General features: G+C 39.4%; 1 protein-coding gene and 1 long non-coding RNA gene across 6 annotated transcripts in view; one reads left to right on the top strand and one right to left on the bottom strand.

The window, feature by feature from the left end:
• macrod2 (mono-ADP ribosylhydrolase 2) overlaps positions 1 to 22699 on the top strand; it is a 724457-nt gene that overhangs the window by 487576 nt on the left and 214182 nt on the right. For all 5 annotated transcript variants that reach the window (XM_057848773.1, XM_057848772.1, XM_057848771.1 and 2 more), the window contains exon 8: positions 2978 to 3051. In XM_057848773.1, coding sequence (XP_057704756.1) covers positions 2978 to 3051 — 74 coding nt within the window. The remainder of the gene's footprint in view (positions 1 to 2977; positions 3052 to 22699) is intronic.
• The window catches only part of LOC130923233 (uncharacterized), a 62382-nt gene that overhangs the window by 2066 nt on the left and 37617 nt on the right, over positions 1 to 22699 (bottom strand). The window lies entirely within an intron of this gene.

Raw genomic sequence — 22699 nt, 5'->3', positions numbered from 1 at the left:
TTCAGCACCTGACACATATTTCACAAAAGGAGCCTGGAATGGGCACAGGCTTACTCACTGACGTGTGTGTGGGGTGGGGGGGTGGGGGTCAGGGGGGAGGCGTAGCATGTCACATGTGTAACATGACCAAACACTGCTAAATGCATGCTAACTACACATACAGTACAATAAGAAAAAAATCACACATTGTGAATTTATGACGGAAACTGGCAAACTCTTATCTCGTTATTGTGTCGTCAGACGACAATTGTCATCCATCTCGCTATGTTTTGGTCTTCCAAGACACATTTTCAGCGAATCATCGGGATGTCCTCATCATGAAAAAATTGTTCGTTGACGAACTATTTTTGTTATCATCATCATTGACGGAAAAAAACATTGGTGCTGACACTTGCTGTCTTAATTTGAAATTCAAAGGACAGCAATCTCGGTCTGTCTTAGGCCATGTCCAGACATAGTAGGGCTTTTTAGAAACGAGCATTTTGCCCCATCCACCATAAAAAACAACTCAACGTCCACACTACCTCGTTTGTAGGAATAATATCCACACCCAACTGCATAAGTTTTTTTTTTCTTTTTTACATATTTATTTATGTACATCCAAGCACAGACTGAATGACAAGAAGTAAATGGTATCAATCATATTTTGTCGGTTTAGCCCTTGCCTTGTGAGATGTTCGTGGATCGTTGCTAACACGCGCAATCGATTCTGTCTTTATATATGTGCATTATATGTCTTTAATCCATTTGTGATGAATATACGATTTTGTAAGATTCCAAATCCTCGTGACCATAAGCACAGTCCCTGAATGTAAACACGTTTCCCAAATATAACATTTGAACATTTTTTTTTGTCCCATTTTTGTCCCAGGCAGTGACATTTCGACTTAAAAAAAAATACGCAAACCTCCGGTTATCGTTGTACACATGAAGTCGCAGAATTCGCAAATCTTTACTGTAGTCGCAGTTTCCAAAGTGTGCGTCTGCTTGTGGATGATGGGCCAAACAGTAGAAAAATGTCTTTATCGCGAGATACCCTGCTCATTGTGGAAGTGGCATTAAACCACAATCCCAGCAGTCATGTGGAACTAGCAAATAATCATGCAGAAGCAGAACTCGTGGTCTGAGCAGAAGGCTGGGACAAACAACCGCAACAAGCAATGGTGATCTTGCTCACCTTGTGGTCAGTGGCGGAAAACATTGGGATTCACTGTAAATTTAAGTACATACACAATGCAAGAGGAGTCAGGTGTTAGCACTAGTAACATTTCAGATTAGGCAGTGCTATTTTAGTCATGAGAATTAATGAGTAAAATCAAGACCCATAACTCCACAACAGTGTTGACAGTAATGCACCAATAAGATTGCCAACCGCTAATAAAATATCTTCTAGAACCAAGGTGAGTCAGGTGACCTACAAATATGTCGCATCTTAGATTAGGTTCTTAGCACAGAGTTTCTGCAGCCAAGTTTCTAAATGCTGAAACGCTCAGTGGACTATCTGAAAATATGCACCCTAATGCGACCTCAGAACTGACAGGCTGTCACTGCTGGCTGCTATGCTACACACATCCTGATGTAGAGGAGCTCAGCAACACATCTTTGCCTCCCTTGGTATAACTCAACCTTTCCTGCAAGGCAGAGAGGGAAATAAAGGGAGTAAAACAAAAACAAAAAAAGAAGACAGCAAAGAGTGAATTGTTGTTTCATTCTTGCTGCTAAGCCAAAGTTTGCAGAGCAGTTATTTATTGACTCTGACCTCTAGTGCTCTGAGTGCGAGATGACATCATTCAGGTCAGTGTTAGGATTGATTGCTTTTGCTTATCTTTTTTTTTCTCTACATGTTCCTTAAAATGTGCTTGCAACACTTGGAAACCCGTTTCACAGGTCATGTAATGTTGTACCAATGACCGTGACCCAGTATGAAAAAATAGATCTTAGAAAGTAACCTGTGCAATAACCAACTGGCTACGAATGTGGCATAGCCCTTGTACCAGTTGATTTGGGTTGAAATTGAGGTCCTGACCCCTGTGATTATAGCAAGATAGTATTCGTTGCAATCTCTGGTTCCCATCTAGGGCTTCTCATATGAAAGCGTGCCCATTCTGGTTGGTTGCCTTCTAATTATTTTATAACATACAGTGTCTCATTTTTCATGTTATCATAATTTCTAAACATTGTTTAAATGGCAGGTTTTAACCAACGTGCAGCTCAATGTCTGAGCAGTGCAGGCAGAATGAGAAGTTAAAGGTAGCAGTTTTCCACTCTTCCAAAAATTTTTGAAATGCTAGTAACAGAAATTATCGTTACGTATCTAATTAGACAATGTAATGTACATTTTGGAGGTTCTGAATAATGTAAGACTTAATGTGAATTACAAAAAATCATGTTGCTATCAAAACTATTGCCTCTTCCTCCATGATGGTTGTGGTTGCCGCAACAATGAAAGTTCCCCAGCATGATTTGCGAAGATTAACTTGGTACGAATAAAAGTCGCGTTATGGTGAGATCATAATGGCTTGGAGTGCTGCCAGTGTGCAAGACCAAATTTGTCTTGGTTTCTGATCCAGGCATAAAACCATTTAACCGCCCCCCAACCCCCACCCAGGTCTATTTCGACTTTTAGTCAACTCATCATATGTGTGTTGTTGTGAAATTCCAGTGCTGGTGAACTAGTATGTTGAGAAAATAGATTTTTATTTGTTGCAGCTTTGATTGACGGGCAAAATTTAAGACGGTCCCAATTATCACATGCTCATTTTGTCAAAAAATGTATGTAGCCTTGAGGTTGGAGCGCAAGAAAGTCACTAACACTAGAGAATTATACGAAGAAAATCAATGTGATGAAATGATAAAATGGGTAAAGAAACAAAGCATATGTTTCAAAGAAATCATGTTCCGCCTACAATATGTAATAGGCTATAGTAAATATCTCTTTTCACACTTCTATTCATATTTTTTGTGTTTCCTTTTATAGGGTTTCCCAATGAGCCGGCGAGTGACATCGCCCTGAACACAGTTAAAAGTTGGATTGAAGAGAATCCTAATACAGTAAGACATGCCTGTGTTTCCTCCACCCACTGTTTTCTTTGCGACATTACTAATAAGCATGATTGGACCGCTGCAGTGACACAAAAACACTAATTTCCACGGGCGCTAGTATTTGATGACTTCTCATCCTTCTGCTTCGCTTGATCAAACATCAGGTTTTGAGGTCTGCATTCTTTATCAAATTAAAAGCCAGGCTGAGACTAATCTGACTTTCAATGGTCTATTGACTCTTAAATTGGTCTTGGCTGTGGAATGTGAGCAAAGCCAATAACATAAAAACATCAGATGGAAATCTGTGATGCGTTTTTGTGTTACATTAATTAGTGAAGTCTCAAATCATCTGGACATGACAAAGCCTCAAATGCCTCTCCTTAGAAATTGTGCACTGATTTGTTGGTTGACATATCTCAAGTTAATTCCGTGTAGAATTTAATGAATTAAGCAGTTGCATAATTATTTCTAATTCTATAAAATATTACTCATTCAGGGTTGGAGGGGTATCTAACAGTCACTTAATATTATGTTCATGTTTAACGCAATACATTAAGTGGCACGAAGGTTATGTGATGAGCATTGTTGTTAATCTTCCTTTTAAAAAATAATTGGTGAGTTACAAATTATTTCTCCCCAAAAGTAATTGCGTTAGTAACTCAGTTACCTCATTGTAAGAGTAATTTGTTACACAGCAAAGTAACTGTCATTACTTTTCATGTTCTGCATATTATAACATGATTTATTCTATAACATCTTTACATCAAAGATGTTTATATTAAATAATTGAAGAATGAAAAACAATATATACAGTTTTGCAACATTTGTTTTATTTATTTGTTTTTAATCAATTATATTAGTCTGTTAAGAAAACACAAATATAAAGTGACCATTAACCAGTTCAAATCTCTGAAACTGTATGTTAGCCTACTGCACAATAAGCAGAACACTATCTTTAAATATTCCGCAAAAGAACAATATTAAATATTGAAAATAATTCAAGTTTGAGAACGCTACCTTTGAAATTCCCAGGCCCGTCACCATTTTCGCTGTCTTGTTGTGTTTGCCAGAGCATGCAGTGAAACACTGTGTCGTGAGCTGGGCATGATCCGTACACCTATCCAATCATCGCCTTTGCAATGGTGTCACCACCCCCGTCCCTCCTCCCACTCCCCCGCTGCTGTCTCGCAGGCAGCTATGACAAAATCGGACGACTCACGCTTCGTTCAACCAAATTGTAGTAACCCCATTAGCCCATCAGCCATTATATTATAACACTGGTGCTTAGCACATACATACACTTTAGTTCTGATGTTGGGGGTTCAGATCCTTCCCATTTATTTGAGTGTTCTGTCCAGGCTTGCGTGGGTGGTTGCCTCCAGGTACCTCCCACCCCACGAAAGCATATAGGTCTACTGAAAACTCAATATACTGCCCTTAATTATGAATATGATTTTTTTTTTAAACTGTGTATATGCTTCATGATTGGCTGGTGTGGCTTGACTCTCACCTAAAGTCACCTGGAATAGGCTACAGCTCACCCCGACGAGGATAAGTAGTATAGAAAAAGGATTAATGCTTAGAGAAGGAGTCCTATATGACCTGCTGCTAGATTACTTTACAACTGAAGTGTGACAAAACTCTGCCTAATGATTGCTGGAAGGTGCATCTGGAAAACCCGTTCACGTGCTGTTGTCACACATAGCACATGTCAGTCGTGAGTAGTTAAGCTAAGGTCGAATTCCATAAATTGCCCATGTAGGTATGAGTCTGGCTGTGATTGGTTTTCTGTCTATATGTACCATGCAATTAAATAACACCCAGCCAAGAGTGGCATTGTGTCAGACCAAAAATCAGCTTGAGCTTGCGCTTCCATAAGGATTTACATTTTAATAAACAATGTGTGCATAGTGACAGATGGAGTGTTTACATTTTGTTGCAGAATAAATATGTACCTGTCGGTTCCTATTCAGAAAGGCAGTACATCATCTGGGGGTTGTGTTCATTCAATGATCGAAAATGCTTCCGTTAAAAGGCACACTGTCAATTTAGACACTGAGATATAATCTGGTTGACTGTAAACAAAAACCTGCTGCCTTTCTTCCATTACACAATGGTTTTGTAGTATGCAACAGCCTTAAAAATGTTGCTACACATAGGTAAGTAGGAAGAACGAGGATCAATCTTTCATGGAACAATAAAATTTAACCTGCTTATTCATTTGCAGTTGAGTAAGATTTACACTGAAGAGCTAATGTTGTCAATGTCCACAGAGGCGATTCATTTCAGGGCGACATAAAGGCTTTTGCTTGAGGGAAATGCGCCATTGTGGCTTAAAATCGGTACAATAGCCTGGCAGAGGATTTGACACACTTGGGTGGCAGAGTCCATTCCATTCTCTGGCCTGCATGCACTATGCGCATCTCTATTCTGCTATGTGTGTGTTAGCCATTTGTATTGCATTGATCTAGTAGGTCACAGCAATATGAGAGCCTGGAAACACTTACAATGTGTTTGATCTTTAATGATGTGGTTACCAGTGGCAACTGGTCAAACAGATAACATCAACCATCATTAAATGCTTGACGTTCGTAGCTTGTCATCATGCATAACAAAGATATTGCTGAAGCAGGGATTTGAATTCATGTACTGAATAGCATTATACATTATACAGTTGCAGTTAAAACATCTCACCTTTCACACATAGATCCGTGTCAGCCACAGTGCAGCTATTTTAATTTTCGTCTTAGTCTTTTGGACAAAAATACTAATTCGTATCATGCTATGTCTACACTAGGACAGATAATTTTCTCCAGGGTATTTTACCGATTATTTTTATACCTGTCCACACTTCGTTTAAGGTGCGTTTAAGGCCCCGCCGCTCCTGCAAGGTACGCCTGCATTTGCACAAACTACGCATGCGTAGAAAGGAGAAGCCTAATGTGTTACGTCATCGCCCGTGCGGTTTACCTCTGAACCGTAAACTCATTACTTGCCCGCGGCAAATTTCGAAATAACTACACATTCTAGACTGTCATTATTTTGTGATCACTGTATTTTTCGTGATCGCAATTGAACGCATCGTGCAGGAGCGAGAGTGAAGGGAGAGCACGCTCAGCTTTTCACACTAAAAACAGCGACAGCATGACGTCCCTTCCTGAGTATCGGAATGTTGTACGGAGACAGCAGTCCATATTGGGCGGCGCAGAGGCGGTGAATAACATTACCCACCTACATTATCCGTCTAACAACTAATCCGGATAATAGGCATACTAGTGTAGCTGACATGCCGTATAGTCCAAATAATTACACGTTTAAGGCCATTAGCCGTCCTAGTGTAGACATAGCCTAAGTCATATTTTAGTCATTTCAAAATGTGTTCGTCTTCGTCTAGTTTTAGTCAACGAAAACTCAGACAAATTCCGTCAAGTTTTAGTCGACAATTCTCAAAACAATTCCGGCTATAAACTTCCATAAATAAATAAACAAGGTTTCCAATAATTTCGAATGGTCAGAAAAGACGAGCACATAACTGTAGAGTTGACAGGAACATCACCATTTTCATGATGATAATCCACACTCAGCAGGAAAACAGCACATTATTTGCCATTAATTAAACTCACCTGGACGCCATGAACTGTATGTTAAATGTTTTTCAAGAGTTTAAGAAGACACCGAGTCACCACGCTAAATGCTAATGCTAACGCAAATGCTATGCTAACGCTCCAAGTTAGTTTAGTGTGTGATGATCACTCAGCACAGACCTTTAAAGGCTAAAGCAGTACTTCTCAAATAGTGGGGCGCAGAGCGATGCTGTGGGGGGGCGCATGTGACCTCGGGGAACATGCTTTTTTTGCCGTACTGGAATAAAGTGTACTTGCACATCCACTCAGTGGGTGGCAGTGGCGCTCTCATTTTCAGAGTGCGCGCAGTATTTTTGAACTAAGGAAGAGCACTCAGCACAGTGAGCACACACAGAAAACAAATATGAAGAGCAGTGTGCCGCCGCCGTTTTCGAAAGCCGTTTTCCGACCGGACTCACTCACGCAGTGACCCACTGTCTTGTCCGGTTCTCACGTCGCCGCCCGAGAAGTGCCATTTTCGGCTTGGGATCGTCACGACGACCGCCCTCACCTACGGTTCTACCTCGGCCGCCGAGAATGCGCTTTTTTCGTGCCGTTTGCCTTTTAGCTTTGACTTTTAATACTGTGGGTGATGAGGAAAGACCACTGTTTACTGTGCCTAAAAATAATTATAGCGGACAGCCAGAAGCCAAATCAATTAAGACGCCATTTAAGGACATTAGACTCCAATCTCATTGATAAGTCGCTTGGTTGTTTTTCAGCGAAAACGTGCCGAATATTGCCAACAATCGTCCTGCTTTGTCAATGTTATATCAGTAAACCAGTGAGCATTGTTAGCATGCTCATTGCAAATAATTCCACACCATTGCAAAGGAGGTAATACTATGAGCAGCAAAAATAAAAACTGTCCTTCTGTCCAAGGACACTCTTTTTTTTCTTTTATTCAGTTTTGTTTTTTCGGTCAAATTTTTTGGCATATTGTCCTCATGAGTGCATGTTTCTAATCAATTTTAATTTGTTATTATTTACTGATTTTATTACATTTTATTTTTCTGTTTCAAATGGTCAAAAATGTACCTTGAGTGTATTTTTTACAGTTTGGTTGAGACTTTTTTTGAAATTCAGGCAAATTGATGCGCGTCAAGTCTTCTCTGTTACAAACAAAACAATGTTAATAACGTTATACTTTATTATAAGTTCATCTGTTACTTTTTCTCTTTATTAGAAACAAAAGACAATGTTAGGCAGATGCGTATTTATAATAGTAATTTTATAGACAAATTATACTAATTACAGTGGCGGCAGAGAGTTTGGGGGGGCGCGAAACATTTACGTCTTCCTTGGGGGGGGCGTAACAGAAAATAATTGAGAAGCACTAGGCAAAAGCAACATGGTATATCTAGCCAAGATAAGAAAGCCAAAACTTAACAAGCAGCATCTGTCGTATGTTTCACAAAAGGAGGCTGGACACAGGCTTACTCCAGGCTTACTCACCGGTCGGTGGTGCTAAATGCGTGCTAACTACACATACAATATGCAAAATATCACACACTGTGAATTTATGACGGAAACTATGGCGAATTTTTCATCTCGTTCTCGTGTCGTCAGACGACAACTGGCATCCATCTAGTTATGTTTAAGTCTCCCGAGACACATCTTCGGCACGTCATCGTCATGAAAAAAATATTCGTTGATGAAATATTTTTGTTACAGTCATCGTTGACGAAAACAACACTGGTCAGCTGACAAGCTATTGTGACTCATGGTGGCATCTGCTTGTGATGGCAAGGTTGCCTTCACCAATATGACCACCACTCTGGCATATGGCCAAGCCAAAATGATACAGCAAGACTGTGTATTGTAGTATACATAATTAACCCTGAAGTCATTTTAGCATATTTGCAAAAAAAGAAATTTTGAACCCAAATGAAAATAATTTGGTAGTTTTTTTTTGTTTTGGTTTTTTTCTAATAAATTCAATGAAGATCTGCACATTCATTGTGAGTTGTATTGCCTCAGATGGCATGTTGTCAAAAAATTCAGTACGTCAGTCCATCTTTGAAACCATATTTTACTTTTTTTATTTTTAGCGCCCACTGGCAAAAACTCCACCAGCCGCCATTGGTGGTTTCATTAAGACTTTGCTGTCCTGCAGTGGTGTTGTTCCCTCTACAAGAGTGGACTTGGAAAATAGAGAACACTGTGTGATTGATTAGCTTAGAGTTTATCGCCTGTGCCAGCATTCTAACACTGATGCACTCACCAAAGAGCAGCAATGTCACACCCAGGCTTCCATTGTGGAAGAATAAATAGCATCTGTGTGGCAGGACCCTTTAATCTAGAGAGACCTGAGTGCAGGAATGATTCTTTAGATCACAATAGATGAAAGAATGAAGGGGCTCAGTCTCTGCTGTGGCACATGCAATATAATTTGTGGACATAGTGGAGATTTCTCATATCGTAAATGCAAGGATTGACAACCCAACACTTCTTTGGTTTGTAGACCCAACACTCCTTTGGTTTCTAGATGTTTCTTCCTGTTTTCCTATCTAATTTACTTTAATTCAGTCTGATATTAGTTTAATTTTCAGATGAAAATGTGATCTGAACTTGTACTCTGGTTGTCCAAGCTGTTTAATGAAGTGCGTCGACAGCTGCCATTACTGATTCAGTTTTAAATCTCGTTAAAAACTTTAATAAGCTCTGCTACTCTTTTCCATCCCGCTCGTGAAAATCATCATAAATTTTCTTCTGTAATTTGGCCATGTAAAATGCATATTTTTGGGTGTGTTTGTTTGTTTTTCTAAACGTGCCCACAATATGTTTGCAGCCTTTCAGTAAGACACCAAACACCCGTCTAACATGTCTCAACTTTTCTCTCTGCATGTGTGGTCTGTTTCTGTGTGAAGTGCCACAAAACGTATACGCCATACTGTAAATTTGCAATTCCTCATGAGGGATTCCCATTCCACACACCCTTAGCTTGAACCAAACTGAAAACTAATTCAAACATTCAAAACTGTCAGTTTTCCTCATGTGGTTGTGATAGCAAGGTGTAAATGAAATGAAATAAGTTAAAAAGGAAGGTTCAGAGACATTTATCCTTTTAGCGTGTTCTGACTTACCACAGGTTGTTTGAGGATCCACACGGTTTAGTTTGATCATTAAACGTTCTTTACGGCAGGCAGCTAAAATGTGTTCAGGCCATTGATGATGAGCTCAATCCAAGGTGAACATTTACTGTGTTCTCTCTAGGCGTGCACACAAAATGGGTAAAACGTGTTGGATTATATTGCTGATATTTCAGCCTATAGTTAAAAAGAGACAGCTACCAAAATCAAAAATTGCATTTAGTACTTTATCATGTTTTGACATTTAATTGAACTAATTCCCTGTAGTTGACAATGATAGATGTCCAATTCATTTAAACTGAGAAGACTGGCAATGAATGCTTATTTTTCAGTGCCACTGACGGCGCTAGACGTCCCATCCATTTTGACTGGGATGGCAAAAGACGTTTTACAACCAATGACCTAAACTGGGTAACACTTTATTTGGCAGTAGGTTCATAATACTGTCATAAGATCGTCATAATTATTTCTATTGAGCCTTGAGAATTTAAAAAAAAAATTAATGGCTTGTCTGATGTACAAGGTATTACATGGAATCGCCCCAACTCCCATGTTGGACTTAGGGCTCACAGAGGTCTCAAGACCAGGGAGAGGAGGGGACTGTGAACCTTTGGTCAAAACCAGACATATCCAAAGTCCGGCCCGGGGGCCAAATGCGGCCTGTGGACAAATTTCATCCGGCCCCCAGCCTCTGTCCTAAAACTGATAACGTCTGGCCCACAAACAGACTTAATAAATTGGTCAGCAGTACTAATTGGTCAGCAGTACTGCTACCAGCATATGAAGTAGCTTACACACCAAATGCTGCCCCTCATTTACCCTTTAAAAGGCAGAAGCACTCTAAGCAGCATTACCCCGTGTGACCCTTTCCTCCCAATTTTCTAAAATAGCGACAATCAACTGCGACCGCCGACGCTTCAAGGATAGGTGGAAATTGGACTATTTCTTCTCTAAAATACACAACAACTGTGTCTGCCTCATTTGCAAAGAGACAGTCGCTGCTTTTAATAGTTCAATGTGAGGCGATATTACCAAACAAGACCCGCTAACATGTACGACAAGATTACAGGGTAAATACATAGCGATAAATTGAAACAACTTGAAGCTAGTTTAATTTCACAGCAGCAGTATTTCGCAAGAGCCCGTGATTCAAAAGAGTACGGCACAAAGGCTAGTTGCGAGATTGTTGAAATTATTAATTTAAAAAACTAATAAAGCAAATGTGACACACAGAATGGCTTTCTAAAATTTGCTTAAATATATTGTTCTACGTAAAGGACGTCAGCCAAGGTCGGCCCCCCACATTTTTACCACATCAAATCTGGCCCCCTTTGCAAAATGTTTGGACACCCCTGGTCAAAACTCTCTAACTCTATAACTGTAAAGGCCACTAAGATCTGGAACAATCTACCACTCACCATCAGGGAGACATTGCAAACCTTCAAAACTCACATCAAGCTGCTCACCTCAAGCAGTGGTTGAAATTAAACCAGTCCTGTAACCACTAACTTTGAACTTCTTTGTAATTTATTGTACTGTACTTTGTTTTATAGTAACCTCTTGTTCTCTCTTATGGCTTCTAGTATCTTTCTGTTCCGTTACCTCCTAAGGGATTGCGGATGTACAGTAAATTACCATTTTTGCACTAATCCGGTGTATTTGATCATTTATGTGCAATGTCCCTATAAAATAATGACATGACAAATGTTACTGTCAAATTATGTCGCTAACTCCATTTATGTCCAGTCCACATCTTTGACATCCATTTAAAAGTTACATAAATTGCCGCTGTCACTGTCAAATAAAGTGTTACCCTAAACCAATGCTTCTCAATTATTTTCTGTTACGTGACCCCTAGGAAGATGTAAATGTTTCGCGCCCCCCCCCCCCTCCCCCAACACTCTACCGCCACTGTAAATGGTATCATTTGTCCATAAAATTATTATTATTATGAGTACACCTTTGCATAACATGGTGTCCTTTTCATATTATAAGTAAAAAAGTTGTATAGATCAATTTACAATAATGCCTAACTTTATTAACATTGTTTTATTTGTAACAGAAAAGACTTAAATCGCATCAATTTGCCTGAATTAAAAAAAAAGTCACATCTAAGCTAAAAATACACTGAAGATACATTTTTTTTATCTTATGATACAAGAAATAAAATCAATAAATAATAATGAATTCAAATTGATTTGCAACATTAACTCATGAGGACAATATGCCAAACAATTTGACAGAAAAAAAACAAAATTAATAGAACCAAAACAACAGTTTAATTGGACAGAGGGACAGTTTTAATGTTGCTGCAGGCGGTATTAGCTCCTTTGCTTTGGTGTGGTGCTATTTTGCACTGAGTGTGCTAACAGTGCTCACTGGTTTACTGATGTTACACTGAAAAAGGAAATATTTGGCACGTTTTCACTGTAAAACAATCAAGCGGCTTATCAATGTGAATGGGGTCTAATGTTTTAAAGTGACATCTTAATTGACTTGGTTTCCTGGTCTCCGCTGCAAACCTTTTTTAGTGCAGTTTACATGGTGACGCTCTTAGAATACGACAAATTTCAAATTTGCATTTATATGGTTCCATACGAACAATGTCGCAATTCCGCGTGAAAACGATGTAATATTCATGCCATGCCACCAACAACCTCATCAGCCCGGAAGGCAACATACCCGCCCACTCCAAGCAATGGCATTTTTCTTTTGCTCCAAAAGGCACAAAAATGGAAACATTCAACATATTCCAATTTAAAAATATTATTAAAAACAGTAAATTAAAACCGATGTTCCCCCTTATTTGCTATTTTTAATGTTTAATAGCACCGCTGCGCCCTCCCAATGTGACGTGTGCGAGTGCTGACGTTATCGGTGCAGGAGCTTTCCATTGATATGGATGCAGAGCAAGCCCCCACAATTGAATCCTTTCCCTTTGGAGCCCGGATTCCATTTTCGCCGACACCATATAAAGGCGACGCCGTTCCGCAACACAGTCAGTGCGTCTTGGTGTCGCAGAGTCGCCATGTAAACAGCCCCTTAGACACAGTAAACAGACTGGTCTTTCCTCATCTCCCATTGGATTAAAAGTTAAAGCCAAACGCTACATAAGCATCTTTCCTCATATTAGCTCAGTGCACTTTGCTGTGTGCTCTTGTTGGGTTCAAAAATACTGCGCACACTCTAAAAAGGAGAGCGCCAGTGCCACCTAATGCCACTTCATTTTAGTTTGGCATAAAAGTATGTTCCCCGAGGTCACACCCTACTATTCGAGAAGTACTGCCCTGAACTGTACTGATTGTGTTGATGGTACTTACATAATGTGAAAAAATGATTATGGTGAAATTCTTTAAAAGGATTACTATGGTGAAAAGTGTATTATTTAAAAAGTTAATTCTACTGTATATACAGTATCAGTAATTCGGGGTGAAAGTTACAATATCCATCTATTTTTTTTTAAGGGGAGGTGGATATTTCTGTACTTTTCCCCATATGTTGCTGTCATCTCGTATCCAGGGAGGTGTATGCCAAAGGGTGTCATGTGTGTGCAAAGGAGCCCGTACTTCCCCCATGTGTGCCTCAAGGATGCTGATGCATCCCACTGATGGTTTGTGCAACTGTCATGACGTTCAAAGCCAGCACAGCTCTTTTGAAGTGTGTGTCTACGTCCTTTGAATTTTGGGCTGCGACTAGGAGCATCAGGCAAATATGGTCCGATTGGCAAATGGGAGCAGTCTAAAAATATTTGGCTCTGCATCCACCTAATATATGTTGGAAATATGACGGTTGTGTCTCAAAGTCAATCAGCCCCCGGTTTGGGGCGTCTGTACATTTTTTAAATTTTTTTTTTTTCTTAATTTTGTGTCATTCAATTACTTTGCTGCTACACCCAATGCTTGGTTTGTAGTGTGATACATTAGTTACTAAGGCTGAAGGCTACGCAGGGATTTTATGGCTTTTATGATCTAAGGGTTTTATGATCTGCCTCATTCTGAATAATATGACGTGTGCTTTCTGATTCCCCTGACATCCACTTTGTGTGGTTAGAAATGAAACTAGCATCAGTTTTTAGATAGATTGAAGAAGATATGGATTCAATTACTGAATGGATGCTGTTGAAAGTTTTCTAAAATATAACTTTGTAGTGCTTTGTGCTATCTGTAGATGAAAAGTGGCTGTGATTAAATGTGTGTTCTCTAGAAGATAAAAAAGAAGAAAGTTTATCACAAACACTAAATGTGACAGTATTTTCAACATTTATCGGGAAAATATTTGATTGCACCCTTGAGTGAAATTTTGCCGAGATTAAAGCTTTTATCTTTCCATCATGTCCAAAGACCAATGTGTTGCTTTGATAAAAACAAAATGATTGTTTGGCTCTATAAAATAAGAATTGTAGCAAGGGATAATCTGGGGAATTGGGCTTTCATGCTGTTCGATTTGGTCTATTGTCATTTGCCAGGCAATAAGATGAAGCCGCAACTTTGTGTCTTATTTAGAACTGTTCACTGTGGTAAACAAGTTTCTTACTAAAATGTTTTCATAGCATTGTTTTAGCATTTTACATTGAGCGAAATATGTACACACTTATCAGGAAGCATTTTCTGATTAAAGACAACTAATATATTATGTTTTTAGTTTTTGTTTGTATGTATGTTTTCCTATCAATCACAAAAATGAGAGTTAACTACCACCATAGTAGATTTATACTTTTTGTTTTGCTTTATTTAAAAAAAAAACAAAAAAACATAAACTCACAATACTTAATCACGCAGCTCTCACATACAAACTTTGTTTTTCATAAAGCCAGTAATACTGTTAATTTATTATCTACACTACTGTGAAACTTCTATTGAACACATTCCAATTTGAGATGCAGGACAACCTCCACCTCTTCACATAACCTCAGCTTCTCCGTCGAGGCTTGCCCATAAGGTTGGAATAAGTTTTGATGAAAAAAAAGAAAAAAAAATACTAAGTCAAAGAAGAAAAAAATCCAATTTTTGTTCTCATTGAATGTATGATAAGGTTTTGTGCTATGCTGAAGACATGAAAATGTTTGTCAAACTTTGGAGGAAGCATTTATTAAAATACAATGGTGCCTCCAGAGCCATATAAAGAGAGTTGCGACACACTTTGTTCTTGCCGCCGGTGGTCACGTGGTTCATGTGGGGCTGAGTAGTTCCAAGCACAAGCAGCGCTACAGTGGTTTGCAATGGAACTGACAGCGGTAATTGTGGCATTTATGGAAAAATGGATAAAATAACATATCTAAGTACTTGTTTGATTATGTCATTGCATTATGACATATATGTAAGTGCTAGTTTCACATTTGGAGTGGTCAGGCAACAACTAAAAACTATGTAAACTCTTAACGCAGAGGGGTACTTTCCCATATTGTGAACACGTTTCTGTTAGCATGAGCACGGGAAATCGGCTTTCACATTGAAATGCAAGATGATTTAGGTTTTTCTTTTTTCACAACTAGAATACTGTTTTTCCAGAGAATGTTTAGATTTCCTTGATTCACATACCTGTGGTAATATATTAAAGATAACGCCATGTAAAACACATTTTGTTTCTAAGTTCTAAGTGGTAGTTCCAAGTTTGTTTTGTCGCATTGACATATAAAAACACTTGTTTCCCAAAAAGTTTGGGTTTGTGGTCACGACTTTTAAATTCTATTTTCCACTTTCTACTGCTTATATGTATAATGCTTATATATATGTGTTTGTTTGTACATTTTCTTTATTTTATCAACTTAGTTTGACCTGAAACACAAAGAAACAACATTTAATAAAAATTTCCTGCATAACTGAACTAAATTTTGAATGTAGCCTCTAATTTTAGCAAAACCAAACCTGTACCTCTTTAAAGGCATTTTTCATTTTGGACCTGAGCAACACTAATTGATTACAAGACAGGAACAACATTTAATGATTTTCCTCAACATGGTGTAATGTATAACAATAACAATTTATTACCCTTTGATAAAGAAAAACATTTTTGAACAATTGGTGAAACTGGTGTCATGGTTCATTGTTTACACCTAAAATTTTACAGACTAGTGGCCTGTGATGGTTGGTTGTGCATCATGGTTTCCCCAAAGAACAACAGGAGCAGAAATAATGGATGGCAATAGTCAGCCATCAAAACATGAAATGAAAGGCTTTTTAACCCTTGAGAGTCGAAGGACGCGCCGGCGCGTCCTCAGCGCACGTCGTCTTTGAAGCGCCCTCACGTTTTAAATACGTCACCCACATGCCGTTGGTTGGTCTCGTTTTAAAGTGCGGAAGTTGCGGTTTACTCTCGTTATTATTTGAAGTCAATCGACCAATTAAAACGTGAGATATTGTCATTTAAGTTTTATAGTTTTATTGTCCTCTCAAAAAATCATTAAAACGCTGCATGGATCATTTGTTTGTGTCTATATTTCCATCATTTCTTGTCCTTTTTCAAAACGGAAGCTCCATGAAAAAACCACAAATCAAACGAACCCTTTCGAAGTCACAGTGGAAGCACAAAATGCGTTTTTTTAAATAAATATAACTGCCATGCGAGGTTCCACCGAACGAGAGGGAAGAGTGTTCTGAAGCAGCGAGGTGGCGAGCCGACGGCCGTTTGGATCGAGCAGCGACTTTGTGTGACTTTGAGAATGAACGGAAAACTAAATTTAGCGCAAGCAATTGTGCTATTTGAGCAACTTGAGGAAGAGGATGGTCCAAATTCGTCATCATCGTCTTCTTCGGAAGAGTCCTCGAGTGAAGATAGTGACGTATTTGAACACGTGGGTGACGCCATCGACGAGCAGAGGTAAGCAAACTCACTTTTTTTTTTTTTTAGGCTGGAAAAAGTTTCTTTTGAAAGTTTCTTTTGATATTGCAAGACAAAGTTAATTTTGATGCAATATAAGTGTGTGTTTGTGTATATAATAATAAAATGTGCATATCAGATCAAAGTCGTACGTGAACTGTGTGTATCCAAGGCAGGAATTTATAATTGTGGTGATCTTCTTTCTATATGAAGATTAGGGATGTAGCACATATTCAGCTATGGTATTCTTTCTATTGTCATACATATAGATTTCCATTATTATTTATTGCTGTATATATTTTTATTTTATACTTTATTATTTTCATAAATACTGACTTTTTTTCATGTACATTTATAGTGACAATGAAAGTAAAGTGAAATGAAAATGGAAGGGTGGAAAGAGGACCAACACCCCATGGAAGTGTGGGCTGTGTGATGTCGCCCTGTTTCGAATTCCAGGACGAAACTGCTTTTCGGAGTGGCATGCCTGAAAAAAATTTAACTTGTTTATTGTAAATATTTTTGAGAATATTTATTCCCCCCCCCCAATGTTATATATATATATATATATATATATACATTTTTTCCCACACTCAGTCTTCTCAATTTGTGTATATGAATGTGTGTTCAAGAAGCTTGATTGTGTGTACATAGTTTTCATCAGGTGATGGGCCGCAATACCTAAACTCATAAAGAGATGGCCTCTAAACACTTTTTGTGTTAGATGGTATATATTTTTTCACTGTTCGGTCTGCTGTATATAACCCGTTTTGACTAGAGCATGTATAAAGGCAAAAAACGCCTATGCTATACCTGTTGTTTATGTTGAATTGTCAAATATAAGACTATTTATTCTAAATTTTTTTGGTTGAATGTTCATCCTAACATGTTGAATAAATATTACAAAGTTTCAAAACGGTTCGTTACGCATGTTTGGTTGTCAATTGGACATCAAAATTAAAAATTTTGACAAAACGATTGTGGAATTTTTGGTCTTTTTGGGCCCAAAATGATGATTTATAATTGGTCAGTGACAGAAACAACAGTTTGGACATGAAGTTCAAGGTGTCACAAAAAAAGGGACCAAACCAGGCCATCGTAAACAATTCTTTCTTTGAAATATAAAGGCAACTTCAAAGGCATGCAAAATCAGACAAAATAGGCCCAGACCTTAAAGGGTTAAATATGTTTTTTGCTATTTGAAAAATGGGCTTCGTGCCCACAGCCAGCAGTCACCAAAATGGGCTTTGTGCCCACAGCCAGCAGTCACCATCAGCAGGCACCACCAGCAGCATGATGTCAATCCATCCATTATCTTCTGCATGCTCCGGAGTCGGGTCGCGGGGGCAGCAGCTTTAACAGGGAAGCCCAAACTTCCCTTCCCCCAGCCACTTCATCCAGCTCCTCCGGCGGGATCCCAAGACATTCCCAGGCCAGCCGAGAGACATAGGCTACGTTCATACTACAGGTCTTAATGCACGAATCCGATTTTTTGTCATATCCGTTTTTTTGGCCTGCCCGTTCAGACTGCCTTTATCCATTGAGACCGTTCAAGTATTACGCATGCGCACTAATTCGCAGTCCGACACCCGCTAAGCAAGAAGACCCGCGTGCGCAGAACCATCAAAACAAATGACAGACGTCATCCGTCATTCCAGGGATATCATATTTTGCTTTTCAAAAGGTGGACACAAATAACAGACATAAATAATCCCCGTTTAGGCAAATATTCAAAGTTTATATGGATCGATAGCATGCACGCACTGTCCGTGCACGTCACACACACATACGGGCAGTTTGTCCCGACTCTCGGCCGTGGAGGCAACGTTGAAATATTGCTCACTTGGAACAGAGAGAAAACTGAGCATTCTCAGGCTTATCCTCAACCCATTTTTATTTTTTATGACTGTTGTCAAGCTCAGCTCTTCCTCAAAAGCCGTGTTCACTGCAAGCTAGGCGCTAATAACACACAGGTGCATCGCTACGGTAACGACTCTCTCGCTATTTGATGACGTAATTAGTGCATTAAATCCGATTTGCGGGACTGGACAGTACAGACCGCCGCGACAGTCTGGAAAAATGTGGCCCAGATCGGATTTAGACCACATACGAAAGTGACCCAGATCGGATTTGAAATGGTCCCGTTCTATGCGACTTGTCACGTTCAGACCGTCAAGTTAATGCCTCACTCGAGTCGGAAAAACACGAAAAATGGCTGAATGGCTACGTTCATACTACAGGTCTTAATGCACGAATCCGATTTTTTGTCATATCCGTTTTTTTGGCGTGCCCGTTCAGACTGCCTTTATCCATTGAGACCGTTCAAGTATTACGCTTGCGCAATAATTCGCAGTCCGACACCCGCTAAGCAAGAAGACCCGCGTGCGCAGAACCATCAAAACAAATGACAGACGTCATCCGTCATTCCAGGGATATCATATTTTGCTTTTCAAAAGGTGGACACAAATAACAGACATAAATAATCCCCGTTTAGGCAAATATTCAAAGTTTATATGGATCGATAGCATGCACGCACTGTCCGTGCACGTCACACACACATACGGGCAGTTTGTCCCGACTCTCGGCCGTGGAGGCAACGTTGAAATATTGCTCACTTGGAACAGAGAGAAAACTGAGCATTCTCAGGCTTATCCTCAACCCATTTTTATTTTTTATGACTGTTGTCAAGCTCAGCTCTTCCTCAAAAGCCGTGTTCATTGCAAGCTAGGCGCTAATAACGCACAGGTGCATCGCTACGGTAACGACTCTCTCGCTATTTGATGACGTAATTGCTGCATGAAATCCGATTTGCGGGACTGGACAGTACAGACCGCCGCGACAGTCTGGAAAAATGTGGCCCAGATCGGATTTAGACCACATACGAAAGTGACCCAGATCGGATTTGAAATGGTCCCGTTCTATGCGACTTGTCACGTTCAGACTGTCAAGTTAATGCCTCACTCGAGTCGGAAAAACACGAAAAAATCGGATTCGTGCATTAAGACCTGTAGTATGAACGTAGCCATAGTCTCTCCAGCGTGTCCTGGGTCGTCCCCGGGGCCTCCCACCGGTGGGACATGCCCGGAACACCTCTCCGGGGATGCGTCCAGGAGGCATTTGAATCAGATGCCCGAGCCACCTCAGCTGGCTCCTCTCAACACGGAGGAGTAGCGGCTCGATGCCGAGGCTCTCCCAGATGACCGAGCTTCTCACCCTCTCTAAACGAGAGCTTGGACACCCTGCAGAAGAAACTCATTTCAGCCGCTTGTATCTGGGATCTTGTTCTTTCGGTCACGACCCACAGCTCGTGACTATAGGTTAGGGTAGGAATGTAGATCGACAGCAGCATGATGTGCAAAGATGTGAAAAAGTAACCTAAAAAAATAATACACATTTAATTAGGTTTTGTTTTAAATAAATGTGTCTATTATTTGTTGACATCCGTCCCTTTTCAATCTTTACACATCTCTAACATATAATAATGTCAGACATTTTGGTGTAAAGAATACAGGTTGTCATGCATTGACTTGGTACTCTTTCATGAGGGGGTATCTTACTTCAAAGCTTACAAAATCGAGCTAATAAGCACGTGAAAGCGGGTCTGTACCAATACTCACAAATACAGATGAGTGTGTACGTAACAAAGGGCCTCTGAAAGAGTTAACAACTTAAAAGAGGTCGGGACAATGAATTTATACCAGATGATACATTCCTAGTTAGCAGACTGAGTTTAAAAAGTAGCAGAAATTCGATCGTCAACCGAGATAAAATATATGTATAATTACGCCACGCAGCTACAAATAAAGCTCAACATATACATCCTAAAGCGCCTCTGATATAATACAGACTGTTGAAAATTCAAAAGGGATCGTTTTCTCATCAATTTACCTCCGAATATACTTTATAGCCAGCCATTCGTATGAATGCAGTCCGCCCTCGTCGAAGCCATGTTTGGAACTATCCGACGCTCCATAACCCGGAAGTACCCGGAAGTAAAATCGTATAATGGATCTCTATGGGAGTGTCGTAACCCTCTTTCTAAGGCCCTGGGTGCCTCTACTTCCGAACATCTTTACATAAGGAATTTTCGGGTTAAGACATGCCTCAACGGGAAAATATTGCCTCTTGTTACGAAAGAAATTTCAGGATACCAAAGGCAAAAATATGTATGGACTGCTACTCTCAGCTCCCAGAGTTTACTGAACATAACATACTTATAGCTGGTCTGTCATTGACTATTGCCTAGCATCTTCCTGGCATACAATTGGCTGAGAGGCACCTCCACTGTATGTGTATGTCAGTACAGCTTTACGTGAGAGTATTAACTTTTATTCTTTTTTTTTTTTTTTTTTTTACATTATGCACAACTCTTATTGTTATTGTGCAAAAATCTCACTGTAACATGTGTTTTTTACATGTTTTGATTCATTTTTATGCTTTATAAAAGATTTATATCCTAATTTTGGGGGCCTAAGAACAGACTAGGGCATTTACATGGAAAACGCTTTACGAAACTACTTCCACAACCAATGATTTTAATAAGTGGATGTACCACTGTATTTGCTAAATTCTAAATCGGGTGACTTGCTGGGCCCTTTTAGTACTTCGAAATCAAGTGCATGAACACGCTGAAGTGGCAAATTATTTTGTACTTTGATCAGACGTTTGTGCTGTCAAATCTGATACCGATCATCCTTGAGTGGGTACTTCTTGGTATTTTGAGTGCAAAAAGTAGTTGTTGCTGAGTAATGGTTTTATGAGCAGTAGAAAGTACAGGTCCGGCAAGATTTACAAGACTGCGACTGAAACGTTACAAAAAGTAGTGATCGGTGGAATGCAGAAATAACGTAATTCATGACATCAAATATTTACTTTTTGCTGAAAGGTATTGGTTTGTGAAGCCCTTCGGGATCATTTTTGATGATTTAGAGCTATAGATATACAGTATTTGGCTTTTTGATGTACTCCCAGACATCTTTCCGTAGCATAACCCATATGACGTGAAAGTAACATCTCTCACGCAAGTAGCACAAAAGATCCGGACGGACGGACGGACGGATGGATAATAAAGGCATGGATGGATGACCAACGATCACATGCTTTTTTTTTTTTTTTTATGAACCCTGTCTGATAATGATCAGTGGCCAATCAATAGCGTACCACACGTAACACGTCACTTTGCTCATTAATATTCATGACATTAGCAACTGTTGCTTTCAAGCTCGCGTTTGTCCTTCATGCTAGCTAGATGCATGTAAATAGTGTACGAAAAAGATTTTTACTGAGCTAAACCTACCAATTCTGTCAGAAAATTATGTCCCTGGTGCCAAATTCATTGGTAAAGATGTGGAAGAACTTACAAATGTTAAGTTAAAGAGGTGGTTTGAGTGTCAAGGGCTGAAAAAGACGGAAAAGAGCCGACCTGATCCAGAGGTAGTTTTTTATCGACACTCCTTTCTTGTGTGCATTGCCTTATGCTACTGACAATGGCATTCTCCTGTTTCAACAAGCTATCCTTTACCAACATATGGCCTGTCTTTGTTATATATTATCTCCTCTGGTTGTCTTACGTCTCTGACCGTTCTTTGGGTTAATTTATATAGCTATTTATGAGGAGCGATCGCAAATGCTACTCAGTGACAGCCAACGAACACTTTTATTTTTTTTATTACTAACAAATCTTAATTCTATTAATTTATTTATACGTCCCCCTTACTAAAGTTGTTTCTTTACAACAGTAAATTTAACAACAGTGGCAGCCAGATACCATTCTAATTATTTTCAGGTCATTCATTGTCAGACAGAAGCAGCACGGCAAAACACTACGCTAAAAAAAATTAGTAAAAATATCAAAATGGCTTACCTCTTCGGGGCAGGCTGTGACATGCAATGGATCAGCATTGTCATCTGTAGGACCATGGCCCCCCAACAAAATATTTGCTGCATACTGTATGAAGGTGAATGGCTTCACCTTGCTGGCGTTAAACAGGTCTTTTGGACGTCCGCAGAAGTTGATCCATTGTTCACATTTTTTCCTTCTTGAGTTTTTGGCTTCAAGAAAGTATGAAGAAAACATCCTTCATGTCGTGATGTCTAGAGTCGTTTCTACAAGTTCCATAGCAGCAG

This window comes from Corythoichthys intestinalis, chromosome 10, assembly GCF_030265065.1.
Source record: "Corythoichthys intestinalis isolate RoL2023-P3 chromosome 10, ASM3026506v1, whole genome shotgun sequence".
NCBI lineage: Eukaryota > Metazoa > Chordata > Actinopteri > Syngnathiformes > Syngnathidae > Corythoichthys > Corythoichthys intestinalis.
The sequence above is the reverse complement of the archived record's forward strand: the minus strand, read 5'-3'. Positions and strand labels throughout refer to the sequence as shown.